This window comes from Doryrhamphus excisus, chromosome 5, assembly GCF_030265055.1.
Source record: "Doryrhamphus excisus isolate RoL2022-K1 chromosome 5, RoL_Dexc_1.0, whole genome shotgun sequence".
Lineage (NCBI taxonomy): Eukaryota > Metazoa > Chordata > Actinopteri > Syngnathiformes > Syngnathidae > Doryrhamphus > Doryrhamphus excisus.
The window spans coordinates 9906642-9932057 of NC_080470.1; the positions used below are offsets into that span (position 1 = coordinate 9906642).

The 25416-nt window shown below is 41.3% G+C and overlaps 2 protein-coding genes across 5 annotated transcripts in view; both read left to right on the plus strand.

The window, feature by feature from the left end:
• Positions 1-6890: 6890 nt before the first annotated feature.
• Positions 6891-9653, plus strand: sac3d1 (SAC3 domain containing 1). Of its 3 annotated transcripts, none has more exons than XM_058073631.1 (5): positions 6891-6941; positions 7305-7381; positions 7492-7722; positions 7817-8099; positions 8738-9653. In XM_058073631.1, exons 2-5 carry the CDS (start codon positions 7325-7327, stop codon positions 9202-9204), a joined length of 1038 nt encoding a protein of 345 aa, XP_057929614.1. In that variant the 5' UTR covers positions 6891-6941; positions 7305-7324; the 3' UTR covers positions 9205-9653. The 3 variants fall into 3 exon arrangements, with proteins under 3 accessions (XP_057929614.1, XP_057929612.1, XP_057929613.1); XM_058073630.1 differs by lacking the exon at positions 6891-6941 and adding an exon at positions 7039-7244; XM_058073629.1 differs by having other exon boundaries at positions 6894-6941; positions 7305-7722.
• Positions 9654-9784: 131 nt separating this feature from the next.
• The window catches only part of cpamd8 (C3 and PZP like alpha-2-macroglobulin domain containing 8), a 35905-nt gene continuing 20273 nt past the window's right edge, over positions 9785-25416 (plus strand). For both annotated transcript variants that reach the window (XM_058073627.1, XM_058073628.1), the window contains exons 1-22: positions 9785-10473; positions 12597-12748; positions 12867-12889; positions 13238-13403; positions 13833-13885; positions 14639-14656; positions 15161-15215; positions 15338-15451; positions 15529-15613; positions 16085-16193; positions 16753-16980; positions 17064-17234; positions 17314-17442; positions 17517-17715; positions 17777-17943; positions 18779-18928; positions 19475-19636; positions 19724-19866; positions 20536-20598; positions 20963-21194; positions 21795-21948; positions 23461-23591. In XM_058073627.1, coding sequence (XP_057929610.1) covers positions 10391-10473; positions 12597-12748; positions 12867-12889; positions 13238-13403; positions 13833-13885; positions 14639-14656; positions 15161-15215; positions 15338-15451; positions 15529-15613; positions 16085-16193; positions 16753-16980; positions 17064-17234; positions 17314-17442; positions 17517-17715; positions 17777-17943; positions 18779-18928; positions 19475-19636; positions 19724-19866; positions 20536-20598; positions 20963-21194; positions 21795-21948; positions 23461-23591 — 2787 coding nt within the window. In that variant the 5' untranslated portion in view covers positions 9785-10390. The remainder of the gene's footprint in view (positions 10474-12596; positions 12749-12866; positions 12890-13237; positions 13404-13832; positions 13886-14638; positions 14657-15160; positions 15216-15337; positions 15452-15528; positions 15614-16084; positions 16194-16752; positions 16981-17063; positions 17235-17313; positions 17443-17516; positions 17716-17776; positions 17944-18778; positions 18929-19474; positions 19637-19723; positions 19867-20535; positions 20599-20962; positions 21195-21794; positions 21949-23460; positions 23592-25416) is intronic.

Genomic DNA, 25416 nt, shown 5'->3' on the forward strand with positions numbered 1-25416 from the left:
GACCTGGCAGCTCTGGGGGCTGATCCTGCGTGGATACAGTCCCGCTCCCACGCCTGTCTGAAGCTGTTAGCCACTGGCTGTGAGTAGCTAGCTGGGCTTAGTGTTGTCTGACTGAGCAGTGGCCGAGTCGGGACAGTGGCGGCGGTGGAGGTGGGCGGCGGGGGTTCAGTCATCTCTGGGGCGTGGGGTGGGGGGTACTTTGTGTTGGCGGATTGAGGATGACGGGAAGCAAGCACCTATAGTGGAGCAGTGATGATTAAGTGGCTTTGAATTCCAGTTCCATGTATACAGTAGGTATTTCAACCAGTACATTATAATATATTTACTAGCTACAACTGCAGATAGACTGATGTAGTACAACAGGCCCACAACTCAGGGGAAAATTATAATTCTTTTTTTGGTTTGGAGAAATGGCAGCAATACATTGTCATAATGGATAAATGGCCATAATAAGAAAACAAGGGACATCAGTTCATCAGCCATCAGAGAAAATGTCCTGCAGCACCACCGTTCATGGCTTTTTAGGCATATTATATTCAAGTACCTGTATAGATGGTATAGTAAGACTAGTTAGAAGTTTAGCTGACATTTTACAATTACTTTTGTAGATATCAAAGCATGCCATACACTGTCATGACTACTGCAGGTGGTTTTACCATATTTAATTCACTTGCAATGTGTATAGATTGGTTTGCATAGTACCGCTTATTAGACAACCTTGCGTTTAACTTAACAATATTTTCGTTCATTTTGGATGCATCACACACAGCATGTCATGCACTGTCATGGCTACTTCAGGGAGTTATGAAATATTATATTCACCAGTGACCTCCTGGTAGAGTGGCAAAAAGTACATCCGTTGTTTTCACAGAAATGTTATTGTTTTGTTTGAGAGGCATCACATCATTTCATGCAATATCCTGATTATATTAGCTGTTTTGGTGTCTTATAGTCATGGTTGTAAGACTAATGGTTTCAACCTCTATAGGTTGAAAATCCAAAAAGGACATCTGTAGTTTCCTGAGTAAATTTTTGTTGTGGAGGCATTGCAGCATGTCAAGCACTGTCATGACTATTCCAGGCGGGTTTGGTATGCCAATCGGATGTGTATAGTATGACTAATAGAAGTTCAGCTAAATAAAGGGACGTCTTTTTGTTTTGAGGACTTGAGGACATTTGACACCATCGTAGCACCTCTATTTGTTTACATTTTAGGTCAACCAATGTACTTTTTCTGTGTTCGACTATTCTATTCTACTATATACATATTATCTGATATGTTAATAAAGAATCAATCTATGAGAAAAAAATCCATTGTGAGACACCTCACTTGCTACCTTAAATCTAAATAAATATTCTTCCAAAATTCCCAGTTTGACATGTAAACTTTGCTAGTAGTTGGATGGATGAGGGGTGGATGAAGTTGCTGAGTTAACACTTGGAATCCATTCATTCGCAAACTGGCTCCAGGGGACGAAAAGAGGAGGACAGGCGAGGTGCAGGGGTTGGTGGGGTGTGATGGTGGAGTGGGGGTCATGCATGAGAAAAAGAGGGTGAATAAAAAAAGAGCGAGAGACAGAAAGTGAGTGACATGGGGAGAAACACATGAGCGAGAGCAACCTTTTTCTTGCTCAAGCCCATCAAGTACGGGCCAGGGCTCCTGAAAACGCAGGGATTACCAGGGGAGCGGGGGACATGCTCGCCTGGGCCGCCTCTGCTGGCTCCTGCAATGCACGCTACACTGCTCTGCTAAAGGCCTGCACACATGGTTCTCACACACAGACACACAGAAGTTGCTCGTATGACGTTTGTTTGGGATGTGCACACTTTCGCACAGCTGACATTACAGAACTGATAGAACTTCTCAGATCATTTTTCTGTTAACTTCAAGTTTGCCTGATCCGTTGTTGCTAGGCGAAGTTCATACAGAGCTGAATCATAAGCCAATCTTAAAATGTACTGTACATACAGTATGCCAGTGATCACACTAATTTAGTTTGAAAGAAATCATTATTCCTAACATTAAGGAATAGGCACGCAATTATTATAAAACAATTCGATTTTTTTCCCCCACTTTCAACTTTTACCTCTTGTCATGGGTCACCGCATGTACTTCCTGACATAACCTTGGCAGAATGGAATTGTGCAACCGTGAACCGTGAATGAAAGCGTGTACCATTATACCATAGGGATATAAATGGCATTTTTACTCTGTATTAAATGTAAAATACACATCTGAAAGAAAGAGCATCTGCTGGATGTGATGGGTCTTCTGCTGTCACCAATGCAAAGCTGTGTTAGAAACTGTTTTATCACACATTTAGTGAACATTTTAACCGAGTAAGAAACAAGCTATTGAAGCTATACATGCTGATCTATGCATTTTCTTTTTTTACATTAATATCGCATTGACCAATACCGTAGGGATGGACAAAATCAGGTGGTGCCTTGGTGGTGATCCACCCTCTAATGTGAGCAAATGCACAGATCACACAGGTACAACTTTTGACCTGTAATGACGAGGTTGACGATAAGTCTTCTTGTAGTTTCTGCTTGGACAAACACCTCGCTGAACTCCTCAATGACCCCTCCAGGCTCCAGGATCATCCACCGGAATGACCGTCCAACTTAGGTGACATCCAATGAGGCTAAGCAAGGCAATTACATTATTAGGAAACGAGTGCCCGGTGCATGAGGTGGAAAAGAAGGCTGCAGGCCGTCTGACCAGAGCTTTACTGTGAGGCTGCACTCAGTTCCTGATGAAGGACTCAGATTGGATCATACACTCAACAAAAATGTAAATACAACACCTTTTATTTTGCTTCCATCTTTTGAAAAAACTTTTTGTACATAACTTCCTCTCAAATATTGTTCACAAATCTGCCTGAATCTGTGTTTGTGAGCACTTCTTTGCCATGATCATCTATTCACCTCACAGGTATGGCATATTGAGATGCTGATTTGACAGCATGATTATTGCACAGGTGTGCCTTAGGCTGGCCACAATAAAAGGCCACTCCAAAATGTGCAGTCACATATCAAGCTTCAAATATTGCGGCTTCACTCCATCACGGTTTTTCAAGATATATTCATTAACAAATCATCAAAAACCAAAGTGCCAGACTCAGTTATGAGTCAGGTTGAGACTCCAATGAAGGTAATGACCATACAGATGAGCTTCCCTAAGATGCTTTCTGACGGTTTATGTAGACTGTTTATGCAGCAACTGTCCAGGTTGTTGGTCTCAGATGATCTTGGAGGTTAAGATACTGGATGTGGAGGTCCTGGGCTAGTGTTGTCACATGATGTCATTCTGGGATTCTCTGAAATGCTTTTGGAGAGATGGCATATGGTAGAAAAATTAAGATTAAATTCAAGGGCATCTCTGATGGACATTTTCGTTTTGTGTCCCGTCCAGCCATTGGGGCAGATAGTATTGTTGATCTAAATGCCCTTGCATGCTAAACAGATTTGCTCTGTCAGGAAATGTGTAAGCTACAACTTCCCTGTACGTACTATGAATTTTATTTGTCGTTATTTGACCGGCCCGGAGCAAGAAGAAACACAGGAAAGAAGGGGAGGGGGTTGAGACAGTAGAGAGAGAGACAAAAACAGCAACAACAACAATTACCATGACAGCAACAGTGACAAACAGGACTGCATCAGTTAAATGTCAATGATGGCTAGGAGTCACAATGGAGATGATATCAATAGTAGCAATAGTAACAATGAAGACATGAACCGTGATAGTAAACATAATTACAGCCATACAGTTGCAGTAATTCATTCATTTTCTACCACTTATCCTCACAAGGGTCGCGGGGGTGCTGGAGCCTATCCCAGCTGTCTTCAGGCGAGAGGCGGGGTACACCCTGGACTGGTCACCAGCCAATCACAGGGCACATATAGACAAACAACCATTCACACTCACATTCATACCTATGGATAATTTGGAGTCGCCAATTAACCTAGCATGTTTTTAGAATGTGGGAGGAAACCGGAGTACTCGGAGAAAACCCACGCATGCACGGGGAGAACATGCAAACTCCACACAGAGATGGCTGAGGGTGGAATTGAACTCAGGTCTCCTAACTGTAGGGCCTGCGCGCTAACCACTCGGTCGCCGTGCAGCTATAAAAATACAAATAAATTCAATAAATGTAATATTGGGTTATGTTTGTATAAGTTTTTATTTTTTCAAATGTATCATATTAATATTAAACAACTATTAAAAGCATAATAAATGAAGGCAAATGCATGAATGGGCTTGGGTGATATTCCCAGAACCGTTTTGGTGCCTGGTTGGTTATTACTGTATAAGGCAAGCATTGCTGGAAGGCTATGTGGACCAGACCGGCAGACGTGACAATGGTGAGTAAGAGCTTTACTGCAAACGGAGGAGGGGCAGGCAGAGGTGTGGAGCATTTTAATCATACACTCACAGGTCACTTCATTAGCTTCAATACAAGAACTGTATCAAAACTTCGGCCTGTGCAAGGGTTATTTTATTCGAAATAAGTAACAGCAAAGACGTTTTATAATTCTATATCTTGATGAATCAATAATTAGTTCATATATAGTAAGTTGTGCAGGTGTAGCTGATCTCACAGTGACACAAACGCATGGCTTATTGGACGTCACAGTTTCGAAGCAAAGACAAGGACCTTCTTTCAGTGATCTCCTGTCACTTAATGCTGCTGTCTTTCAACGTGCACTTCTCACTTTTCAACATGGGCTGCTCTTCCTCAAAGGTCAGGATAAATCCAGTTCCAGAGAAGGCTCTTATTGACCATGCACATTCCTAACACATGTAATTCATCCTGCCTGAATTACTATTACCTATCAGATACTGTACTGTTTGTTTGTTTCTTTCGGCTTTTTTCCTGATTACGGAGCTGATCTTTTTGATCCGCATACTAATTTTTGGCTTGAGCCCTTTAAATTCTGGATGCCCTACCTGATGAATACTATCATGTCATATATTAATTCAAATCCAATCAAACTCCTATATAGGGTGTATTTTGAAGTTCTGGGTGCATGCAAACACAATGTTCTTTCTTCTTTTAGTCCTCTTTCTCCATTCATGGCAATGGAAGAGGACTTAAGTCCAAATAGTATTGACCCCTCCCATCCCACACCCACTTATCCCCCCATTGTTCTCCCATGTTGTCCAAGAGCAGCTCAGACAGGTAAGATCAGTGCCTGGTGTTTTCCTGAAGACTAATGTACACAGATATAGGGTTAAAACTACAGTACAGGCCTGGTTAAGTAGATATCCACACACAGACCGGTGAATGCATGTGGAGGCAAATACTAAATGCTAACTCACTTAAAACATTAAAACAAATGAATACATTACTTTTTCATCCAAAACAGTAGGTTATTTTACATTGTAGCTGTACATTCTCATGATGCCCTCATATTCAAACTGGACTCTTAACTGTAAACATAGATCATTACACCCATCTAGTGGCTTCCAACAGCATGTTGACGATGTATTATGATTATGCATTAAAAAGGGTTTTCAGGGTAGTATAAGCAAAAAGCGCTTGTAGTTGAATTGGAAGATTTACTGACTTAAATTAGTTTTTCTTCAATGTTACGACTGTACCAGCTATGTCACCACCTTACAGGTTCCACTTTACGCAAAAAAGAAGCACAACCATGTGTTAGTGCTTTTGTTTTTAGTATAATTCTGGCGCTCAAGGCAGGTTCCTTCAAAAACATTATGACATCCAGAAGAACAACATGGATTTAAAGTAGAATAGAGTAGAATAAAAAAATCAGCTGCAGATGCTGAAACTTTTATGGGTTTGCATTTAATTATTTTGTCTCCAATATCTAAAATGAATGGAAATTTATATCGTCGATTGTTTGCAAATTAACCTATGCAAGTTATGAATGTAATTCAGCTGTCAATGTGGCCTTTTCCCATGGGTAGCAACTGTTGTCCAGTCTCGGTACCTGCAGGCTCCTGGGAGGTCTTTACTTTCAAAGGTAATGTCATGATTTTCATTTTGATTCTTAAAAAAAACTTTGCTATATTTATTATTTATTATATTGGAGATATAATACCTATGTTTGTTTTGACATCCATCCATTCATTTTCTATTACGCTTATCCGCACTAAGGTTGCAGGAGTATGCTGGAGCCTATCCCAGCTGTCTTCAGGCAAGAGGAGGGGTACACCCTGGACTGTTATGACATCCCTGTGGATGTATTTCATTCCACAGACGAAGTCACTGAACAGTGATCGTGTGAGTGTTTGCTCGAGACCCTCCTCGTGGGGTCACACTAAAACTGGGCAGCCCTCAGCCACGCTCCATGGGCCCTCTAGCCTTCTGAATGTGTGCTTAAAAGACTTCAATTCACAACATTGCCTGCTATGACTTAAATTGATACATACTCATCCTTCACTGCTTGGAACGACCGTCCTGCAGTCAACGTTCTCGCCACATATTCAAAGGTTTAAACTCAAAGGGGTGAAGTCCTTGGTGGCCAATATTGATGAAGATAAGCCAAAGTCAAGAGTAAAACACAACAGGCGATGTATTGATTAACCTTCACACGGTATGATTTGGATCCCCCCAAAAAATCAGAGTAAAAAGAAATGCTTCGAAGGATGGGTTTGGTTGTCCCTGGTGTTAACACCAGTGAACCACACGTAAAAAGAAAAACCCTGTATAGTTTATAAAGCTGCCAGTGCTTGTAGCTTGTAACTGATCATTATCTTTGCTGGTGTGGTGATATAATTATTTCATTTTCACACTTCTGTCAAATCCTGACGAGATATTACAGTAATAACTGTATAATACAGATTGAGGTGATATGACACTGTTTTCCGATAGATGGCAGTGTAGGCTTTAAAATGATGCAATACGCCAGTTGACGGCGAAGAAGAAGTGTTTTTCGATGAACTGCCGGAGTGCTCCTCGTAGCCTGTGAGTTTAAATTGGTCTCGTCCAGCATTTACATTTTTAATACAAGCAGCATAGTCTTATTTACATTAGATATCCATTAATGTTTAGCATTTGTATGTGTTGAGACGTCGGAGAACTGGCATTATGCCGTACGATGATGTAGTAGCTTGCTAGCTTGTTTATTTGCCAGCTAATTTAAGGTAAAATCTAAATAACCTGAGGTCTTAGGACTCATTCGTATTTAATATCAAAGTAAAAATCCATAAATTGGCTTCCACGACTCGTGTTTTTAATACTTTTGGGAAAAGGCGTATGTAATGTCTGGTCAGTGTCATATGTCCTGTAGTTAAAAGTACATGATGGTAATGTAAACGTCTGCCTCAGCTCTACCTCCCAGAGGAAGGATGTGCCAGCAGGAGGAGAGAGGAGATGGCGGAACCAGGGCCGTGGACGAGGCCGAGGTAAATCCCACGTAAGACAAGTGAAAGGAGACATCAAGCCAGAGCAGCATGAAGAGGAAAGTACACCCAGAGGAATCTGCCAGACCATGTGTCCTGCTGTGGAATTGCAGAAGCGGGAGGCCCAGAACCGTCTGCACCGGTTTGAGATGCTAGCGGGTACAGAGAAAGACCGGCGACCCCAAGTTGACCCCATGCGCGCAGTTAAGGAATATTCCAGACCGGCAGCTGGGAAAAATGCTACATACTCCGCTGACCTACGACCTCCTGTTGTGTTGTTGAAAACTGTGCGTTATCTTATTGATGAGGTTGCTGCGTCTCCTCATCTGTGTCCTTGGACTGAGGCTAGTAGCTTTTCATATATGAAAATATAGATAAGTTATCTATCCTATACTATACTGTAAACACTAACAACATCTTTTCTATATTGCATTACAGGTGTATAGTTTTGTTTTTGATCGTCTGCGCAGTGTCAAGCAGGACATGATCATCCAAAGGATGCACGGCCCAGACTGCGTGGCCATTTTAGAGCGGACTGTACGCTTTCTCATCTATGCCTCCTACCGGCTTTGCGGTGAGCCTCTTCGGCTTTATGACCCTTGCATCAATGACACACACCTCCAGGAGAACTTAAGCTGGCTGCTGGACTGCTACGCACACGGAACAGAGCCGCATCCCCACGAGGAAGAGTTCCAGGCTCTCGGTTTGCTGTATAACTTAGGTGGGTTTCTAAGTTTTGACATTTGTACACTTTATTTGATGCACATGCATAATCTTACAACATTTAGCACAAGAACCGAACCTATCTACAACTTCAACCACAATAACCACTTATTATGTCCAATTAAGTAAAGAGTTTGGCTTCTCAAAACAATTTGCGTTCGCAAGAGTGATATATTTACATCACAATCGCTCCCGCCGTATCACTGCTACTGCCTGTCCATTTTTGTGTATATGTTCCATCATGTTTGCATTGGTAGATGAAGACTGCACAAACTACAGTAAACTACTCTAATGGGGAGCAATAGTAGTAGAGAGGGAACAAAAAGGTGTTTGCAGTGCGATAGTGCCCCCTAGTGGCATTAACGAATCAAGGGGAAAATCAATCTAAAAATGTGTAGTTAAAAATAAATACTCACAAAGATGACAAGGTTAGACAACCTCTGAGCTGAAGTCTCCATTTGGTGATATCACCCATGATGGTTTGGACTAGTTTTGTCTTTTGAAGTATTTCTAACAAGAAAATTGTGGTTGAGCACTAAATTGTAGGACTTGAGAGTCTCCACTGTGCATGCACAAAGATGCAATTGTCAACTGAAGAGTAAATGTAGTGTATTATCTTTACTCAATCACCACCAGGGTCATCTCGTGCCATGCAGCACATCATGGAGCAACCAACACAGCTTCGCCGCTCCCCTGCTGTAGCACTTGCCCTCTCCATTAACCGGGCCTTTCTGGAGCGAAACCCTGTGCGTCTGCTGCAATATGCCAGCAGGCTGACCTTCCTGCAGGGCTGCGCTCTACACCGCCACCTGATGGCGAGCCGCAAGGACCTGTTATTGATATACAGCCACGGCTACAACAGTAAAAACTGTCGCTTTCCCCTGGACAGACTGTCTAAGCTGCTATCCTTGGACAATTCTTTAACGACAACTCTCTGTCAGACATATGGATTGGAGGTCAATCAGGAAAATCAGGTGGTGTTTTCCAAGGCTGCTTTCTCTGAGCCGGAGCAAGGAAAACTAAGATGTGCTCTTTATCACAATATTGTGGAGGAGACACAGAAGGACCTCACTGTTGGAAACATTGTTCATGGCAGTTCTTGACAAAAAGGAAGTGGTTAAAATAATGAGTGCCTACACTGTAAGACTGAAGTTTAGGTATTTGTTGAGGTATGCCCGCAGCAACAAGAGCAACCTAAAAAATTCTGTCTTTTGCAAACATAATGGAGTTTTGATCTACAATCTGAGACATTAGACATTTGCATCATACTGAGAGCTTTCTTGCATTCCGTAAATACCAAATGTATCAGGAAACATTTCAGTTTCATGCCGTGAAGTTCTACAGCACTGCAAGCTACAAACATCATTTGTTGACTTTGATTATTGACTTTATTTTTCCTGTGACCCTTGACAAAAATAGCATTTTCCATCACAGTCTCATATAAATGTTGTTTTTGGGTTGTGTATAGAATGTGTTGTTGGCGTGCCAGTATTTTATATGTGAAATGGAAATGAAGAGTAGTAGAAGTTGTAATAAAGTTGCCTATATTGTATTTGACCACAGCAATACAGTACTTGCACCAAAGTTAATTTCTCTGTGGCCGCTTGGGGGCAGCAGAGAACTTTGCACTCATCGTTCTTGCCAACCAACGAGGAAAAAAATGCGTGAAAACATTTTGTCATTAACTTGCTTGTTTTTTTTGTTAAGTAAATGGTTACTTTAGATCCCGTATTCCTGTAACTTGTGGTTTTGCAAATCAGGATGAAGCCTCTCTAGTCTTTACATGGTACCACCAGAACCATGTGAACATGTGCATGTTAATGTGAGCCGTCCCCTCGCTCCATCCAGGCTCCAGTCAGTCAGTCAGTACTCTGCAGTCAGGCCGAGGGGAGCCGGACTTGAGTGATCTCAACCTGATCTTTGTCCGCCCAAAAACAACTACATTGCTTCCGGCGTGGACTTCAATGCTAAACACTCTCTTTTGTGATTGCACGGCGAAGTGGGAGGACGCGTTGACAATTTGTTATGTTGAAATCTGAGAGAAGGGAACCGGGGCGGGTGAAGAAGAGAAGAAGGAGACACATGGGAGAGGAGTGATGACGAAAAGTTGATCTTTGCTTCTTATCGCCGCACCAATCAAGCAATGGAGCTCAATGGATAGACTGTGGGGTTTCTGAAAAGTCATCACGCTTATTCAACTTTTTTGTGTGGCTAGGGAGGCAAGGTCACCAGGACGAGGATTCTTTCATTGCACAAGCAGGATATCGGCGTGGTTTTTGGGGGGAGAAAATGCTGTGGTTCTTGACAGCTTTAAACCTTTGGTGGACTTTGTTCACGTGCAGCTTGAGCCCAAGTTGTGCTCAAGACAAGGCGTAAGTAACCCGGTGTGAACGTACATTTGTAAAAAGTGTAAAAATAGACTCAGTATGTACGTATGTTTATTATATGGATAGTTTTTAAACATGTGGTGGCATTTAAAGGAACACTGCTGTGCTCTTTTGTGCGATGTTTTGCTTGAAGAAGGCAATCTTATTATAGCACAGTCATGACTGGGATAACTGTCACTTGCTGCATGCATAATGGATGGATGTTGTGACCTTCAGATGTTTCTGCCTTCCAAAAGGAAGGAAGAGTAGAACATTTGTCAGACTTTTAATACATCCATACGGTGGAAAAAGTGGAATTCAAGCAACAATAACAACTTGGTGAAGGTCATGTGATCACTTCTAAACACCTGATCCTAGCTCTGTAGATCAAAGGTGTCCAGTTCTTGGTCTTATTATCCTCCATGAGGATTTTCTCATGACTCAGGAACTGCACTTGCCTCTGGCTGTAATGCTGCAGCGCTTTAATGCCAACCACCTGATCCTTCTCTCAGGCATGCAGGCTGGGTGTGCACTCCTAATTTGAGTGGTCTTCAGTAGGAAAGCCAGCAAGTGGGCTTATCGGACTTTAGAAGGCCTACATAAAGGGTTACATATCAAATATAAAGAATCTCTCATGCTTGACATAATAGATCCCATTCAGAGTTTTTATATTAATACTATATATGGAATGGAATGGCACGCAGTAGAGTGTAGACCTCTGCCAAGCTTCAGCTGTTGTGCGTGTCAGTGTCAGTTTCTGCAATCAGCAGCATGTGCTCTGAGAAGAACGAGGCAGTATATGACAAGAAATGGCCCCAAACACGAAATACATACTGTATCAGAAGTAAGAGAAGTGATATCACCCCTGTGTCTAGGGACGCATAGGACAAGTGTAGGCCTCACAAATGCGGGCATATGCTTGAGCCTATCCTAGCTGACATTGGGTGAGAGAGTACACCCTGCGCGAGTGGATAATTGATATTATCGTCAACATTTTTTGAAACAGTTATTTATTTTCACCATTAGATCAGGGGTGCCCATTTGATCATTCATGAGCTAGAGGTAGATCTCCATAGTAGGTTGGGTTGAACCTTTGAGATCAGTCAGCTGATATTAAGCAGGAGCACCCCTCCTGATTTGCTCCTGCCCCCCTGTGTGGCGTTTGAAACTACTCTTAAACTTTACCTAACTCTCTTTCAGACCGACAGTTAAGAGACAGAATTTTTGATATGATAGCAGGGGTCTGAAACTCAATTTACCTGGGGGCCACTAGAGCTAAGGTCTGGGCAAGGCATCAGGTTAAAAAAAAACAAAAACATATTTATTAAAAACAGAAAAATATACAAACTTTTTCAGTGCTTTGGTTCCAATTTTCTACAATAAAAGCTCTGATAAAACATTCCACTGTTCTCAAATATCTTAATTTTTTTCTGCACAAAATAAGATGAAAAATAAACAAATCAAGAATAAAGAAAATCAATCAATCAGTAATAAATAAATATAATAATAATAATAATAAAACGGCAAATAATAAAAACTTAAGAAACCACATATACTTGGTGGGTAGACAAATTATTTTTTTCAGATTAAAATTAACAAAGCATTATTAGAGCCCTGTAGATATGACAAAACACGACTATAGTCACATTTATACTTTTTTTTTATTTACAACACATTGCGCAACTTCAGGGTCTTGAGACACATGCTAACTCGCAAACTAGAGAGCTAGCGACCTAAATGGTAGCCTTCAAGTTATTTCCTTTAAACTTAAATAGCCAAAAACCTACCACTTCCACACGGATAGGGAGGATAACTATTAACAGTTATTTAACCTTTAACATGAACATTAATCAAACGTAATAATTTTTTCTGGGTACATGATACCATACAGCATCCATATCAAACTTGCGCGGGCCGCACTAACATTAAACTTTCATATCAAGGTGAGGGCCTCAAACTAGTGTCCTGCGGGCCACATTTGGCTCGCGGGCCGCATGTTTGAGACCCCTGATATACAGCATCTCTTTGTATTGGGTCTCATTAGACAGGTGTAGGTGTACCTAATGTTGCATGGCTTACCACTAACCTTTTTTTTCTCTTCCATCTCCATCCTCTGTCTCTCCTCCAAGGGGCTATTTGGTGGCTGCTCCCTCTGTTTTTCGGGCGGGAGTGGAAGAGAGCATCAGCGTGACCATCTTTAACGCCAAGGCGGAAACGCACGTGCAGGTGCAGCTGTCCGTGAAGGGACAGACGGTAGCGCACAGTCATGGCTTGGTGCTCGGTGAGTAAACATTGCCTCGATGAACACATATAAGCACAAACACACAAATATGACCTGCAGGAGCTTTTAGTTGTCAAGTGTGGCACCTTACTCGACTGCTCTTTTCTTTTGTGTTTAGACAAAGGCACCATCAAGCTGAAGGTGAGTCAAACTGCTGCTTATCTACAATACATAAAATAAACAATGTGCTTGTTTAAGCTGTGAGAACTGCACAGTAGCAGTTTGGATGGCCATGTATCATCATGTACAGTACATATACATTCCATGAACACTTTATTAGATACAATATCACAATCTATTGACGTCCAGTACCAAAGCTATACCTGTAATTCTGCCTTTCCAAAGATAATAATGCATCAACACATTTTGAAACAGCACAATAAGAGTCATGTCAGATTGTGTCACCATAGCAACCTACAATCATCCTTCCCCCATTGACCTAATTTGCTTTTAGTAAAAACAGCCCTTATCCTATCTGTGTGCCACCAGGTTCCCTCTGGGCTGAGAGGCCAGGCTCATCTGAAGCTGTGGGGGAACCGTCACCTCACAGAGGGAGGTTACATCTTCCACAACTACACCACCGTCACAGTAGAGAACAAGGGCACGGCTGTGTTCATCCTGACCGACAAGCCTGTCTACAAACCCAAACAAAAAGGTTTCTCTTATCAGATAATATGTTTTTTTTGTAGGCATGAGTCACCAGAAATATATAAAATAAAGATGCAGTCAAGTGAATATCGTAATGTAATAATCCTATAAATGTACCTGAAGTAGCACAAAAGTCAAGCTGCCATCAAATCTTGTTAGACTTCAGCTAAGTGAGCATCTACGCAGGTTTTTATGTGTTTATGCTTTTCCTTTCTAGCAACAAAGGGGTACACACGTTGGCTGCTCAATACAATATGGCTTATACTCACCAATAAAATGACAATAATATGAAAGTATTTGCCCCAAAGGCAGTGCTACCTATCTCTCTCCAGGGTGCTTAGTTCACTATGGTTTCCTCAATGATAAGTCGACAATAACAAAAAGAGAAATATCAAATAAAAATATGTAATATGTTGTCTTTGTATGTCTTCCTCAGTGCTCATCAATGTCTACACGGTGACACCTGACCTGAGGCCTGTTAATGACAAGGTAACTTTTCTTCTTTATTTAATGAAAAAGGTCATGGGTGAAACGGCCATATTAAAAAGATGGTTTAATAAAAATAGATTATCCTAAGTAAAACAAAGTATTACTGCAGTAAGCTATTTGGCGATAGCAGAAAAGACACATTGAAAGTTGAAATTGAAAAGGTGAATGGAAATAGATTTCTCAGGATCATAATAGATGAAAAAAATTAATAAATCTCATATCAAAAATATACAACATAAGGTGGCGAGAAATACTTCAATATTAAATAAAGCAAAATTTCTTCTTTATCAGAATTAGAATGAATAATTATATGATGCATTCCTTTATAACCTGATGCATGCTCAAATAAAATCAAACCATTATCATTACCATTTAATATTAAATTTGTTGCTGCTCATTTAATAGGTAATAATAAGTAATAAACTGCTGCTCTGTTATCTCAATTTCTACTTATTAAATTGAATCCCCCTTCCAGGATGACCAGGCTGCAATGGATGGGTGGGCACATATGTTTATTCTTGGAAGATTTTTCTTTTTGTCTCGTAACTTTTCCACAGCTAACTGGTAGGATAGGATTAAGAGCAGTGACTGGTTGCATAGAAATGTACATGGACGAGGCTAAATTGGGGTCATTTCTGTCAGAATATCACTTCCAAATATACTTTAGAACTTTGTTGATGTTTGTTGCTGTAAGAGTTTCTCATTCCTAACATCTGGTGGTCTTTTTCTCTTTTTCCCCCATACTTTTTGCAGGTTGAGGCTTATATTCTGGTGAGTGGAGTCAGGTGGGACCACCCTGGGTTTGACACCGGGGGTCACGCATCCGGTCATGAGCTGGGGGGGCGGGTGGCAATGTTGGTTAGAGTGAAAACAGGGAAGCTCTCTGAGACAGTGCAAGGATAAACACGCACCATCATATGTATACGCGGCCTTCTCTTTACTTTCCCCGTAGACAAACTGTATATGAAACATTCTGCTTGAAGATAATAATGCTTTGTTTTGATTGACATTATCAATGTGAGCCAGTGCAGTTGTACACAGCTACAAATCACACTAACTCAAAGACCTAGCTTTATTATTTGAGTAAAGGCGGGATTTGTGTGTTGGATTTAATTAGTTTGTGCGGGCAGGTGTAGCTAACATTGTAGCTTACCATTTGCTTGTAGCCAGTGTGTCTGTACCCTGAGGAAAAAATTCTGATAGTGCTCTGAGATAAGAACCAGAGCTCCACTGTCAGGTATTTCCTATATATGATGTCTGGATATTTTCTTTTAGGATCCAAGGGGATCCAGGATGGTGCAGTGGAAGGGTCTTAAATCTATCTGCTGTGGTAAGCCATGTATATTTTTATGACCATTTCTATAGGGCAATAGAAATAAACAACAACACAGACCTAAAAGTGCAAGACTTGACATGTAATTCTTATCTAAACACAAATTTTCTCCCTTGCAGGGATTGTCAACATGAGTTTCCCGCTGTCGGACCAGCCTGTGTTTGGAGAGTGGTTTATCTTTGTGGAGGTGCAGGGCCACACATACAATAAATCATTTGAAGTGCAGAAATATGGTTAGAACCGTTTTTGTCTGAAGTATCCTCACCTTCCAATTACTCTGTATATATTCATTCTGTTCCCTCTCTCACAGTCATGCCCAAGTTTGAGTTAGTAATCGAACCACCTCGTTACATCCGTGATCTCAACACATGTGAGCAGGCTACCGTCCGGGCTCGGTAAGTCATTTTGCCAGCCACTTTCACACAGAGATCCTGCAAAAATAGCTGCATCGGTTGTAATATTAGAGCTAGCATTTGATAGTCTGTGCTTTTTATTCAGAAACAAGGGATACTGCCATTTTACACAGTGACGTGGCATCTCACAATCAGATAACTAATCCCAGAAAAAAATCATAAAGTGATTGAGTGAATTGATTGTGAAAACAATCATAAGTTGCACATCACAATTGCACATTGCACGATTCCACTCCAGTCAAGTCCTTTAGAAGGCAGTAATGTACATCATAAACTGTTCTAATTGTATCAATGCAGTCAGAGTTTATAAAATGACAATCAAATATTCTTTGTTTCATTCCCAAACACAGTAAAACTAGTCAGTTATTTCCTAACTACAAGATATTGCTTTTTGCACAAATAGTTACCAAATCCTGTTCTCTATAGGTAAAATGTGTAGTGTATATTCCACAGGTACACGTTTGGAAAATCAGTTTCGGGGAAGTTGACTGTCAACATGACAGTAAATGGAGTGGGCTACTATCGACATGAAATGGGCCATCCTGTCATCAAATCCATGGAGGTCAGTTTATTTGTCATCCTCATGCTTGGAGAGTTAACATGAATAATTAAATACAGGAATAAAGATCAGACAGAAGACAGTATTTGTATACTGGAACCTCGGAAGTCAATGTTGTACAGTTTGTAGTTTGGAATCTGATTAAAATGTGCCTTGAACGTTGCACAAAACCTCCATTCATCAAAGTGTCAAATCTAATCTCTGATTTTCTATTTGGATTTTTGTTTTTGTAACCCTTACTCCCCCCCAAAATTAGGGCCAGTAAAAGAAGACCCCGGAACTTACACTCAAACCTGCAAGACAGTGCTTAACTAATTTTACACTTTTTACACTTGCAAGACAGTTTGACCTTGTAACTGATTATAATCCATTATTTCCTATGAGAAATATTGTTTCAAAACCCAAGCTACCGTAATTTCACTCCATCATAAAAGTTTCAGTATGTATATGATTGCTAAGATACTGTAACTGTTATTATTTCACAGGAAGTACATAAAACTGTTGTTATTGGGATTACGTTAGACACGTTAATGGTACCCAAGTGCTGCTTCACTGTTATCAGATTAAAGGATCGGCCAACTTCAGCCTGTGCGTAAAAGACATGATGCCCCTGGATGTGGCTGACCACTTCAGGGGCACCGTGAGCATCTGGGCCTCACTCACCAGCACGGATGGAAGCCGGCAAACCACCTTTGACGATTCCACACCGGTCCATAAGCAGCTTATTGACATTCGCTACTCCAAAGACACACGCAAACAGTTCAAGCCAGGTCTGCCTTACAAAGGCAAGGTAAGACAAACTGATGATTAGTTTTTAATGTAGCGACTGTGGATGGTGTTATTTGGATTAATACCATGGACCTTTTGGTTTAGATTGAGGTGACCTACCCTGATGGAAGCCCAGCTGATGGTGTGCGGGTACGAGTGAAGGCGGAGCTGACCCCAAAAGACAATGTCTACACCAGTGAACTGATCTCCATTGACGGCCAGGCCACTTTTGAGATCCCCTCAATCCCAACTGCGGCCCAGTATGTATGGCTAGAGGTCAGTGGCCATTGTGTTTTGACACAAAAGCATGTTGAGACAGATGAACTGATGGTTTAGTGTGTTTTGGGGGATATAGACAAAAGTGACTTCGATCGAAGGGAAGTCAGTTGGGGACCAGTACCTGCCAAACTACCTGTCCATCAGTAGCTGGTACTCTCCTAGCAGGTGTCACATCCAAATCCAGGCCCCCGACGCACCACTCAAGGTTTGTTCTGCCTGCTTTTCAGTCCAAAAATATGCATTGGCGACCTCATTAGGTTTATCTTTCTATGTGCACAGGTCGGTCAAGAGGCAGAAGTGGCTCTCAAATCCACATGTCCGTGCAACTTTACCCTGCACTACGAGGTGGCCTCAAGGGGCAACATTATCATCTCAGGCCAGCAGCTGGCCAACCTCACCGCCTCCCACAGAGGAAAAAGAGCCACGGTCACTTTTGACAAAAATATCCACACCACCCGTTCGCCTGTGTCCACCTCAGGTAAATAGTACTGTCAAAACACCATCCTCGGTCCTTATTAAGTGTTGATGTTGTGTTGCAGGTTATTCCTCACAAACCAAGATGGACAGCTGCGTGTCGTACCTACGCTTCCCCGTCAGTTACACCATGGCGCCGCTCAGCCGCCTGCTCGTCTACTACGTGAGGGAGAACGGTGAGGGTGTCACGGACAGTGTGCAAATCCCCATCCATCCCACTTTTGAGAACAAGGTTTGTGTCTACATAACCATACATGGGGTTGCTATCGGTAATGGGTAGCTTTTCCAATATATTTTTTTTTCTTTTTTTTAGGGGGGGGGGGGGTTGTTGTTTTTTGCTATGGTCTTAAGCTTTTAATCAACCAATGGACAGCTTATTTCAGTTCACTGGTTGTTTGTAATAACTTTCTTCCATCCATCCATTTTCTATGCCGCTTATCCTCACATGTTTATTTGTTTCAGACATGCGTCTGTTTAAATGGACAGGATAAATTAAGATATGTAGTGTGAACCCACACTAACTCCTCACAGATTGATCTATAATGTGTGGAATCAATAGGATGTATGCATTGTTCATAAATAATGTCAAGCCGCATGCGTTCTGGAGCCATGCCCATACACCAGTTCCTTCACTGCAGTAAACAAACAGCTGTGTTGGGTTTGGTTCCTGCCTGCATTAGGTGGAGTTAAGTCCCTGAAGTATTTACAGCTCCCTGGTATGTCTTTACAACACTTTCTCATCGGTGGAGGAGTCTGACATGGTGCGTGAGGGAGGAGTTGAGGGTTGCCAAGGCATGACGAGACAGAGACCGTACAGGCTGCAGACAGATGAGTGGGGTCGTGACAGGAGAGGATGACAGGTTGCACATTGGTCAAAGGAGGGCAGTGGAACTGATTAACTGGACTAATTTGTGACTACGGAATGCTGAAAATGAGTTTTGATGTGGGTAAATTGCCCGATTGACTCTTGATGACTCTCGTTTCCATACTCCACAACATACTGCTACTCCATAATATAAGATGCATTTAGCTATTCAGTGTACTTTTCTATGTTGTTCGCATAATAGGTGTCTATCTCCCTGTCCGCCAATGAGTCCATGCCAGGTGACCCCCTGACTGTGAATGTCCATGGAGAGAGGGGCTCCTGTGTTTGCGTGGCCACTGTGGATAAAAGCCTTTACTTGTTAAAGCCGGACTTCCAACTGACTCCTGACAAGGTTGGTCAGTTATACTGATGTGATGCAATGCAATTCTCCATCACAATGATGATAATGATAATCATAGACAGTATAATTAATTTTGAATTAGTGCAAGGTGTTCATCACAACGTCAAATCATTTAATTGTTTTTGCCTCATTATTATTATTTTTTTTAGTCCAATATATAGGAAAAATATTTTAATTTAAATATTATATAAAGGAAAAAATACATTAAATATTTAGGAAAAAATATTTTAATTTAAATATTATATGAAGGAAAACACATAAACAACATTAAATATTTAGGAAGGACCAAGTTTTGGGCAAAAAAAGGTATAATGTTGTTAAATTGAATAACACACACAAAAACCAAATAAAAAACTCATACAATATTTAGGAAGGGTATATTGTTATTATATTGGTGAATAGCATTTTGTGAATTTAGCTCATATTAGACCTATTTTTATCTAATTTTAATTAAAAAATCTGAATTAAGTCAAATACCTAGGAAGGATCATGCACTGTATCTGCGATTTTCACAATTGTGTCAATGTTGTTCCTCAGGTGTTCAAAGAACTGGCAGACTTTGACGTATCCGACGCCATTGGCATACCGAAAGATGACGGACACTTTTGGTGGCCTGGGTTGTTGTCAAAGAGACGCAGGCGTTCATCTGTGTTTCCGTGGCACTGGGACATCACTAAGGATGCGCGCTTTGCTTTCACAGTGAGAACCCAGGAACCTGCACCATTTCTGGTAATGCAATCTTAATCCTGATGTATATGCACTTATCTCTGTGTATGTTAAACACAGGAAACCGGCCTTGTAGTGATGACTGACGTGGTGAGTTTGAACCACCGACAGAGTGGAGGCATGTACACCGATGAGGCTGTTCCTGCTTTTCAACCACACAGTTCTACCTTAGTGTCTGCCACGCACTCTCGCATTCTTATCAGGTATGTGCCTTCCTGTAAGCAATGAGTAGCTAATGTGAGATGGTGTTGGTGTCATTGCGACTTACTGTATCACACAGTCTAGCATAGCGGTGGTAGCATCATCGATGGCCGCACGAGTGCTACTTCCACTGGAGAGCTGCGGTTCATTGAATTCCATCTGTGTACCGCTCACAGCTCTAATGTTTACATGTAGTTCTGATATTCTGTGGCTATTAACCAATGATTAGTCCTCAGATTCCTTGAGGGATTTCAGCTCAACAAGAGCAAATTTGATTTTGTCAGGTTGTTTTAAGTTACATAAAATATACAATAACAATACAGAGTCATTAATAGTATGTGGCAAAAATGCACAAATGATCTGTTTTTATACTAAGCAACAAAAGGAGAGGAATAGTCACTTCATGACCCAAACATCTCGGTGTTCAATCAGCTCTCCGAGAATGGACGAGCAGAGAAAAACAAAGGCATTAAGATCTGATTGCTCGTACTGTATTCCCTGCCGACATTCCTTAATGCTACTCATTTTGGTGATGAACATTAAACACATGATGCGACTTAGTAGAATGTCAGCGTGCAAATCCCGAATAAATCACAGTTTCCTTTTATGGTGTTGTTTTATTGTGAGCAGCTGAGGCCTTTTACTGATGTCAGCTTGTGTTTGGCTCGCAGACCTGAGAAGCGGAGGCGTACATTCTTTCCGGAGACATGGGTGTGGCACTGCTTCAATATCAGGTATGTCAAACCTGATCAATTTTTGAGCAAGTGCGATTGGAGCAAAGTGCGCGGGATGAAAGAAATCCAGTCGAGTCTGGTTCTGTTGGTTCAGAAGCTGTTGAATGTGCTAAAATATCCGTCATGGACCAAGCTGTCAGTCTCATAACAACTGCGTCTATTCATTATCAGCCAATATAAATGAAACATACGCCTTTGGAAAAAATTCACTTCTACTTAATTTCCTGTAAGCGAGCAAAGCTCAGACTTCCCTTAAAGTCTATTAAAGCAGGTTTTGATCAAACAGAGTTTTAAACATGTATTTACCTTTTTATACTCAGCACAGTTTATATTGACACAGGTGCCTTTCCCATGTCACCCACAGCGCTGAAACAGGCGAAGCCGAGCTGCAACTGGAAGTGCCCGATTCCATCACCACATGGGTCACAGAAGCCATCGGCCTGTCGACAGAGAAGGGGCTGGGTTTGGCAAAGAGAACGGAGCTTCGCACCTTCAAGTCCTTCTTTGCTGACTTCACGTTGCCTTACAGTTTGATCCGAGGGGAGCAAACCAAAGTTCCACTGACCGTATACAACTATCTACCCACATGTGCTGAGGTATGATGATGGTTGACAGAGATAAAGTGTATAAGAAGCTTCCTGAACTTTAAAACTACTCTTTGTTTTTGCATTTAGGCTTACTGTTTGAGCTGAAATGTGAATGCTACATAAGCCTAAATCAAACACAGTCTGAGGGTTGTGGAATAGGTGTTTCCATTTAATTGCTAATGAGGAAGATAGATTATTCCGTCCTTCAGAAGAGCCTCTATCAGTTCCATGTTGATCTTAAATGGGTTCATGCCGTACTCTGACGAGATGACATCATGATTTTCGCAGATGCGTGCCTTGCTCTGATTTCGTGTTAGATGAAGATGCAAAGCGGCGTATTCCTTTCCTTTGATGTCCGTCCCAGCAACATGCGATTCCTATATCTTCTGCTCCTGTAATTTATGACTTCTGGGGTCTGGACAAAAGGGCATTCTTGTTATGAGAGTTGGACAATGAGTGGAATTTAATCCTGAGAAGACCTGGAGAAGTATGACTCAGTCAACATGAAAAATTTAAAGAGATCTCCCTGGCGAGAGCACAGCATATGAGGGAGGGGGACGCTGAGAATTATTGTTTACCTCCTGCTTTTTTACGTCTTCTTTTTTCCAGGTTCACATTAAAGTGACGGTTCCGAAGGGCATTAAGTTTATTGGTCATCCAGGAAAGCACCACCTCACCAGGAAGAAATGCGTGGCTCCTGGGGAAGCCACACCGACCATCATCGTGTTGGCTTTCAGTGAACTAGGCCCTGCAAACATCACAGGTATCAACATATAGCCCACAATTTGGTAGTTTATTTGTTCACCCTGCCGTAACCTTTGGCACAACACATAGCATTTGCCCCCATTGCATCCCAGACGCCCCCTTCCTGATTTGCTATTTTTTTGCATTCTTGTCACACTTATATGTTTTAGATAATTAGACTTAAATATATAATAATATATTCATTCATTTTCTTCCGCTTATTCTCACGAGGGTTGCGGGCGTGCCTATCCCAGCTGTCTTCGGGCGAGAGGCGGGGTACACCCTGGTCTGGTCACCAGCCAATCACAGGGCACATATAGACAAACAACTATTCACACTCACATTCATACCTATGGACAATTTGGAGTCTCCAATTAACCTAGCATGATTTTGGAATGTGGGAGGAAACCAGAGTACCCGGACAAAACCCACACATGCACGGGAAGAACATGCAAACTCCACAGGGTGGAATCAAATTCAGGTCTCCTCGCTGGGTGGCCTGTGTGCTAACCACTATTGGCCAACAAAACTGAACACAAAATGCAGTTTTTAAATGAAACTTTTTATTATTAAGGGAGAAAAAAAACTGAAACATACATGGCCTTGTGTGAAAAAGTTAACGTTAAACTGTGGTTGACACCCGAGTTGAAATGGAAAACGTTATAAAGACATTTCCAAAACTTTGGGACTCCAGCTAAACACAGTGAGAGCCATTATCCACAAATGGTGAAACATGGAACAATGGTGAACTTTCCCAGGACTGGCCGGCCAACCAAACCATAGGTGCCTTAGGAAGCCAGTTTGAGCACAGGAGCCATGGTGATGAGCAGCTTCTGCAGCAAAGGAGGAGGAATGATGAGGGAGAGAGAGATCTAAGCCACTGCAAGCTCCAACCACAGTAATATAACATACTGGCACCAGGACAGGACCAGGACCTCTACAGCATGAAGCCCTTGAAGCCCTAAAGAGAAGCCATGCCCTGCAGTCTGTGTGTGTACGTGTGTGATCTGCTCGCCCACCTCGAGGTACAAACATTCCCCTCCTGGGCGCATGTGAGAACAAAGCAGGCCAGCAGCGGGGGAGCCGCCACAGCTGTGCTGTGACACAAGTGGCATGTTGATGAGTTTGCAGGTCACTCGTGGTCAATGGGCCCCCCATGGCCTCACTCCTTCTCCCCTTGGTCCCCCTTGTGTTTCCCTCTCAGTACACACACACAATGAGACGCCACTGGCCCATGGCCACATTTCCAATGCGAGGGTCCTTGTGCAGGCATGTTTGTCTTGTGCAATGTGCTGTATGTTTTACGAGAAATAGCCTTGTCTGCTGCGTAAGACTCATCTCTTAGATCTTATGGCAATTAATAATGATGATAAAAATTATGTTTAGTGACCTTTGCTCAACTTAGAACCACTTAGTTTGTGTACAGTGTACAAAATGCATAAAGAAATGAATAGAAACATAGTGGAGTGCAATAATTGTTATTAAACCACAATAAGGCGAACTTATGGTTGTATTCCCTGTTGCTCAACAGCCCGGGCCATTGCCTACAGTGAACCAAACTGCTGTTCAGACACACCCCAATCAGGCAAAACAGGAAACGATTTGGAGGAAAGAAGGTCACCCACTGGCCTGGATTTTGTTCGTAGGACTGTCCTTGTGGAGGTATGAGAGAAGCACTGTACTGCTGTATTTTACCATATATATATATATATATATATATATATATATATATATATATATATATATATATATATATATATATATATATATATATATATATATATATATATATATATATATATTAGGGTGGCCCTCTGTAAGGGGGTGAAATTTCAAACGAATAATGTCTATGCTCCAAACCCGGATTCTTGTTCCTTTTGACCCAGAAACGTGCTGTGCAAAGTTTCGTTGAAATCGGAATATATTTAACCGGTGCTCAACGACTCTGAAATTTTACTCAGCGAACGCTAGTCACAAGCACTCCGGGTCCCCCTCTATAAAGTTAAAAATAAGATAAGTTACGATGGAATTTTTGTGGAACTTTACAGGGCCAATTTTCTTTATAAACTGAATTTTGAATCATATGACTTCAGAGATAAATTAAAGGACAGCCATTAGTTACTTCTGATTTAAATACATGTTTGCCGTATCTATTCAATTGTCAAACTGTGCAGGCGAGAGTAAAAATAAGAAAGGCGCTATTCATTCATTCATTCATTCATTCATTTTCTGCCGCTGGAGCCTATCCCAGCTGTCTTCGAGCGAGAGGCGGGGTACACCCTAGACTGGTTGCGAGCCAATCACAGGGTACATACAAACAACCGAGGCAATCTTATTCTTATTCAACATTTTAGTTAACTGAAATGGAAATAATTAAGTATGATTTAAACATTTCTTTGTGACTTTCTAATCCATTTTTCTCTGTAAATTTGGTCAAATTGGATGACTTTAGAGGCATTTGACTTTAGAGGTTCCACTATAGAGTTAATTGGTTTCAGACCCGACTACGATAAATAAATAATAAGTAGCAAATCAAATATTTTCATAGCTACAGCATAGAAAACCCGTTTCTGACTTTCTAAATACAATTTCAAAAATTATTAGAGCCCTCTAGGCATGACATAACAAACCAATAACCAAAACCTTTACACTCCTGTTATTCATCTTTACACATTGTTCAACTCTTATCAAGCCAGCCAGCGGGCTAACAAATTAGCTAACAAATTAATTTATCCTAAAATTAAGCCACTTCCACACAGAATTAGAAGAGAACCAAGGTAATGTAATGTATGTAATGTAATTCATGCCGCCTAGTGACCAGAATACTTCTATTTCAACATGTTTTGACAAATACAAAACATCTGTAGAAACAAAAAAAATCTTCCTCGCCTCAAGAACATGTAATTCAGTTCTGATAAAACTGATGCCATTGTACCATAAAAGCAAATCTCTCATTTACAAATTATATCTGCTGGATATCTGCTGGTTGCACCACCAACTTGTAAGGTTCACCAAAATACTATTTACTAGAATATTGACATAAAATGAGGTATAGCCAAAAACAAATGACTATCACACATGAAAGGCCCTTTACTGTGCTACGACTGCATCTGTGCAAAATCCCCCACCGCTGTCCTCTTGTGTTCTCCTCCATCAGGCTCCCTGGAGTACACGGCTCCCATCGACTCATTGATCTTATATAGTAAAACTTTAAGGTTGTTGAGCACCGGGTAAATATTATTCGATTAAAAAAAAAAATTACTCGCGTGGTTTTCTCATGGAGTGGAACAAGAATCCGGGTTTGGAGACTGAATTTTCAAACTTTCGAAAATAAGGGCCACCCTAATATATATATATATATATATATATATATATATATATATATATATATATATATACAATCTTTACCATTATTAGCATTTACCATTATTAGAGCCATATAAAAGCCCCACCCCGCGTTTACTCATGTTTTAACTGTGTATTAACG

Bases quoted from the DNA above. Each gene is read 5' to 3' on its own strand.
- sac3d1 (XM_058073629.1), top strand. From the start codon at position 6,913: ATGAACTGCCGGAGTGCTCCTCGTAGCCT. The intron at 6,942-7,304 runs GTGAGTTTAAAT...CGTCTGCCTCAG, and splicing joins CGGAGTGCTCCTCGTAGCCT to CTCTACCTCCCAGAGGAAGG. The intron at 7,723-7,816 runs GCTAGTAGCTTT...ATTGCATTACAG, and splicing joins ATCTGTGTCCTTGGACTGAG to GTGTATAGTTTTGTTTTTGA.